Source organism: Halichoeres trimaculatus, unplaced genomic scaffold (assembly GCF_033239565.1).
Source record: "Halichoeres trimaculatus isolate MK-OKI-2021-1 unplaced genomic scaffold, fHalTri1.1 fHalTri1_scaffold_6, whole genome shotgun sequence".
Taxonomy (NCBI): Eukaryota; Metazoa; Chordata; class Actinopteri; order Labriformes; family Labridae; genus Halichoeres; species Halichoeres trimaculatus.
This window is the reverse complement of record NW_027437184.1, coordinates 7820826-7826825: the sequence shown is the minus strand read 5'-3', so window position 1 is coordinate 7826825 and position 6000 is coordinate 7820826. Positions and strand designations below refer to the sequence as shown.

The following is a 6000-nucleotide window of genomic DNA, read 5'->3' as shown; positions in this document are numbered from 1 at the left end:
TGAATGGAAACTTATCAGTTTCACTTGAGATGAACTGGAGATGCACCTGGTGTAATTTTGCCATAGCTGCTGCATGTGGATTGGGATGAAAATGATGATAACCTCCTGTTTATCTCCTGTTTAACTTTCTTCTGCTCTTCTGCCTCAACAGTCTAGCTACATTGTCCACCATTACAACAAAATAAATCAGAGAAATCCTCTTCTCCAGGAAAAAAAGACTTACTTCTGCCTGTTAAACTCATCAAACTTTTGGTTTTTGTGCTGTAAATGAATGTTAAAATCCTCAGACAGTTTTAAGGTTCTTTATTAAGTCCTTGTACTTCCTTTGAAACATCACAGCCCTCTCCTTTGGAGTCCAGTCATTGCACTAAAGTTCCTCCGCCAACTCTGATATGTTACAGGAGGAAGAGGACCTGTGACCTGATATCACTTTCAGAGGGTCAAACCACTTTCTGCTCCTCCAGGGTTCGTAAGTACTTGACCAATCAGAAATGTTCTGAACTGCGAGCTCTGACATTTTCTGATATTGTGTCCCTTACTCAGTGATGGGGACAAAATAATGCCCATGGGTCGACACTTAGACCTTGGTCACTGAGTTTCTGACAAAGCTCTTCAGTCTCTTGGGAAAGTTTCTTCTGTTAAAAGAAGCGAAAAATAGAGTCCTTTCATTCAATTTAAGGGTTAAAGAGCCCTTTTAAAGCCTAGAACAGCTTGTGACATTTTATTTTACTGCAAAAAGGAGGAAACATGAAGCTTTTGGATACCTCTTACCAGCCTTCACCTCACATAGAAGAGACTTTTAAAAGGAAACACCATGGACGGATCATCAGCCTAGACCTGCTCAGGCAAGACGAGCCTTATGTGTAAATGTTTCACCTACTCAACCATATTTCCATTGAGACAACAACTGTCCTCCAAGCTGAGGCCGTAAAAGAGTCAGGCTCATGCTGCGTTGATGGACTGCAGGCTCGCTCAATCACATCAATCACTCTTGTGAATCCAATGAATAATTCCAGCACTCTTAATAAGCAGCAATAAATTTCATCCATAATTGATAACTATCATCAAACAATGCAAGCTACCTGCTAGTTAAAGAGGCCATCTTTAGCAAGCAAATGGCCTGGAAATGCTACAAACATTCATTACGCGATATGTATAATAAATCACCAGAGGAGGCAGAGTGGTTGTGCCGCTTCCTCAACGAGCCGCCTTGAGAACAGTTGCTTGTACTGTCTTTTAATTCAGCTCCACTCCTCCTGCACAGTTCATAGTAATGCTTGTCTGTTTTGTTTAGAACAAGAAAGGTAAATAGGCTGTGTAAGTAAAGTTGATAAAAAGGCAACAGGGTCTAGTGGGTAATAACACTTTGTACACAAATAAGGAGACAAAGTAAAATAAAACCTGATTGGTTCAGTTTAGAGTTGAGTTTTCATGACTTATGATAATAATAATTATTATTAATAATAATAATAATATAATAATAATAATAATAATAATAATAATAATAATAATAATAATAATAATAATGATAATGATAATAATAATAATAATAATAATAATAATAATAATAATAATAATAATAGTAATAATAATAATGCATTTTATTTATAACACACTTTATATTTGTGAACAAATCTCAAAGTGCACAATAAAAAGAAAAAAGAAAACAATAAAAACAATGATAAAAATAGTAAAAACAGTAAAAGACAGTCAACAATAAAATCAGCCAGGAAAGGCAATGCAAAATAAAAAAGGTTTTAAGTCCTGGCTCTTGCCAGGGATCCCGATGAGTAGCTATAGGCCCACTCAAAAGTTGCTAGAAGCCCCCAGATCGTTTTTTTCCAACGGGGGGGGGGGACTGAGCCTGCGGCTGTCTACCTGTCAACTGAGCTGTCCTAGTGCCTGTAGTGTCGTAGTGTACAGCTGGTCATGCATGAACGGGGAAAGACAGAAAACAGGGTTTTTTTTTTTGCTGTTATCCCGCCAACCACCAAAAAAAAGTCGCTAGATTTGTCGCTAGTCACTTTTCTCTAATTTTGTCGCTGAGGGGTCCAGAAAGTTGCTAAAAATAGCTAAAATCGTTAAGTTGGCAACACTGTGAGGAGTGCGTTACAGTAGTGGAGACAAAGGCATGGATGAGCCTCTCAGCAGCGGGACGGGAGAGAGACGGCCGGAGTTTGGCAATGTTACGGAGGTGAAAGAAGGAGGTTTTGCAGATGTGAGTTATATGATGTTTAAAGCTAAGATGGGGGTCAAACCTGACTAAGTTGGTTATGGAAGGAAAAAGCGGAAAGTTGTGCCTAAGAAAGGAGACAGAGGGATGGGATAACACTTTTTCAAAATATAGGTTAAACTGTTCATTATTCATAGTTTCTTGAACCCTTTTGTGTCAGCTACACAGCAGCAGAGACCTTCCTACGTTTCAGTTGATTTTCAGTTTTGTCATTTCCATTCAGCCAGTTTGATGGATCCTGATGCGTGCCTCCCTACTGGTTCAACAAATGGAAAAGGGTCATGGTTTTCATTGTGACACAAATTAACTTTGCCCACCCAGACCAGTAGAAACTGTTTCATATTAAATGAATGACAGCTGTTTTTTTTTTACTTTTTGATTCCTCAGACTTTGCAAAAACAACCTTTTCTTTTAAAAAGTAAGATCCAATGAGCCTGAAATGGTGGCTCATTATCAGCCAATCAGCACTTTCTGTGTGATAAATATTTGCCCAAACTACTGAGATATGATCCATAGACTGTTTGCTTGACTCAGGGGCCGTTTCCACGACAACGGTTGTAGGATGAAAGACAAAAGTATTGTTTCAGCCTCTGGTTTACCTCTTGTTTTTAATGATTGTCGCAAGCTGTCGCAAGTGTAATGCTCAACTGCTGAATCTGCCGACTGTCTTTCAACAAAATGAGCATCTGTTGCTCCACCTTTGGACTTAGGATTCCCCAATACACCAGATGATCGGCCCAACTCCCCTCCAGGGGACAGCTACCAAAAGCTGCTCCTAAACAAGACGATTATAGTACCAACTACAGGCCTAGCATGCTTACTGCAGCATTTCCAGTCCCTCAGGGTTTCTGTGTAAATCTCTTTCTCTGCGTCTGGGGTGAAGACTGGGCCAAAGCTGCTGCTTTGAGCCTCAGGCAACTAAAGGCTTCATGCTGAGAGGAAGAAAGAGAGTCATAATGCATTTCAGTCACAGGAATTCAAAGCATGTATTGTCATCTCAAGTTCAGGAGTTGAATTAAAGCATCTTAATGACTAATATTTCTCAAACAAAGCAACTTGACCTAGTGAGCTGTTTCATGTGGCTGTCATAAGCAGAGTGTTGGCTATATGTGATGCCAAGATTTCTTAATTACAATACTGGATCTAATCTTATCCTTTGAAGTGACTAAAATCAACAGTTTTTTTGTATTAAGCTGTAATAAAAAAAAAATGTCCCTCATAGAAAAATGGAGTGCAAGAGTATAGATAACCTAGAGGTGACAGAGTTATTAATATTTTGGCTGATTTTACTGCAACAAAGGAGCTGTTTACATGGACACTTAAAACCTGCCTCAACTCTGATTGAAAACAACCTTTCTCTTTTATTGTGTTTGTAATAATGAAAGTCAGATGCAGTGTGTCATACATACACTTAACTTGAAAACATATAGTGTGTCAAGTTTGTCACTCAAACTACTGTGACATGAAATTAATGCTACAAAGAAATTATTGGTTGAAAGACGTGGTCAGTTGGTAGAATTGATAAATGTCACATGGCGTAACAAATGTTATTCATAAAAAATCTAATAGTGCACAAAATGTCTATCTACTGCGTATTGTACTTCCAACTCACCTAAAATACAAATTTTACAGTTTAACAAAATTCTCAATAATAAAGCTATGGTCTACCATTTGGAAGCTTGGTAATTTTAAAAAACACAGCTTATGAGGCTGTCACGGTCTGATGGTCCGATCTACTCAATATAAAAAGTGAAAACAATGAAAAAAAAATCCATTCAGTACATCAGCTGCAAAATGGAATTATAATTGACCAATCGAACCGCTGTTCCCCTCATTTCGGATTTGTACGTGAGTCCATCCAATCCCCTGTCTACCCTGCTCCGCAGCGTCCAGCCCATGGTCCCGCCTCGTCCTTCCCCACTACCCCTCTCACGTCAGCTAGCTGCTCAGCTATTGAAGCGCCATGAAGCCAGAGAAGACCAAAAAAAGGAAGCTGTTACTGTTACCCTCTACAGCAAAGGGAAGAAAACGAAAAAGTTTCCAGGAAAAGGCTGAAGCAAGGAAGAATTATAAGCAATACAGATGCCAACGGAGTTTGAACATTGGAGAAATGTACAACTGGTGGAAAAAAATTTCAGAGGGATTTGGGACTGAAGACTGACACTGAGACAGCCGAATGAAGATATCAGCTGAATAACTCTGGTTAGTCTGTGCCTAAGCAGAGTCTGTTGCTGGTTACAACGGGTAGGCTCTGTCAATAGATTTTAGCATAAGTTAGCCACGCAGCTTTAGCATTGTAATATGAGCTGCTGAAGACACTTGGAGTAGGGTAAAGCCTCACCCACAGTCGGTTTATGGTTTTAATCGCGGAGGGGGCGTGTTGTTAGGAGGCGAGGTAGGGCGTTACGAGCTGGGGGTCGGGATCTTGGAACACAGATGGGAGGGGGTGAGTGAGATGGGGGGGCCGGCTGTGTTTTTCAAATGTGTCGCATCAGCCAAAGTGGGTTTCAGATCTTAGACCATAGCTTTTGAAAGTTGAAATCTTATCACAGGTCAAAGTATTGCGATATGTTGCCATGTCGATATTTTTACACATCTTTGTTGGTTTGCTGGGATAGGCTCCAACCTGAAAAAGATAACTGGGGGATGGATGGATGGATGGAAACTGACTAGTTTTACATCCACATGTGATCTTATAGCCCAAAGTTTTTTCTTCGTCCACTGCAGAAGGAGCACAAAGTCTGTAAGTGAAGAGAAACTAACGTGATCAACAGTTGGTGCATCTTATTTCCAAATGCATTTCTCCATATTGTTTGGGTGGAGGTCAGAGTGAAACAGATGTCTCAGTTAAATAGCTACAGCCTCTAACAAGAACAAACTCTGCGGTATGCCATCTGCATTTCGACCCCTCCGACCTCATCAACAAAGCTGCCTCAAACAAGAAACACACAGCAGCCTCAGTAATTACAGGTCACTGATTTGTGAAGGTAAAACAAGCTTCTGCTCAAACATCACAGAGCAAATTACCATCTTAATTTAAGTTCATGTTCAAGCCTCCCTGAGACTTTCTTCGAAATCAGGTTTGCCTTACAAAACTTGCTTATCTTGAAACTCTCTTTCACTTTTGTAGTGGTATGTTGATGCCAAGTGCAGAGGTTGGAGGAGAAGTCTCAGACTCTGCTCTGAAACTTAACTCTTTGACAAACCTCATCTTGAAAATTTAACAAAAAGAAAACCCAAAATACAAACTTCAAAACAATGAAGTTAAAAAAGGCAGACAAGGCCAAATAAAAGCTTTACTCCAGAAGAAGGGCTTTCCTGACAGTGTCTGCTTCTCCCTTCACATTTCTCCTTTGTTGGTGTGTTTCTGAGGAGCCTCTGCCACACTGAGTGCCATCTAAAACACCTGAGTGTGTGAAAGTGGGTTGTTAGACCCTCCAACAGAGAATGTGCACAGATGCTGGCTTAAGTGAGAAGCTGTTTATTGTTCGCCACCACCAGGGAAAGGGAGCAACCAGTTTGAGAAAAGGCCAGAGAGTGAGGGTAATCAGACACAGAGGAGACAAAACAGGTACAAGGTGCAAAGAGGAACACACAAACACAGGAAGTAAACACAACAGCTTGGAGCAAGAGCTTACAAAATAAAACAGGAACCACTACACTGTAAGAAACATGAAATGCTTTAGTAGCAAATACTTATTGAAAACCACCTTCTATACCAGCAATGTGTACTGATTTGGCCAAAATGTAGTATGTAGTGGGAAAAG

General features: G+C 40.1%; 1 protein-coding gene across 1 annotated transcript in view; it reads left to right on the top strand.

The window, feature by feature from the left end:
• Positions 1 to 6000, top strand: part of rad51d (RAD51 paralog D) — a 57700-nt gene that overhangs the window by 9732 nt on the left and 41968 nt on the right. Inside the window, exon 2 of the mRNA XM_074672175.1 lies at positions 402 to 469. Within this exon, the coding sequence (XP_074528276.1) occupies positions 402 to 469 (68 nt within the window). The remainder of the gene's footprint in view (positions 1 to 401; positions 470 to 6000) is intronic.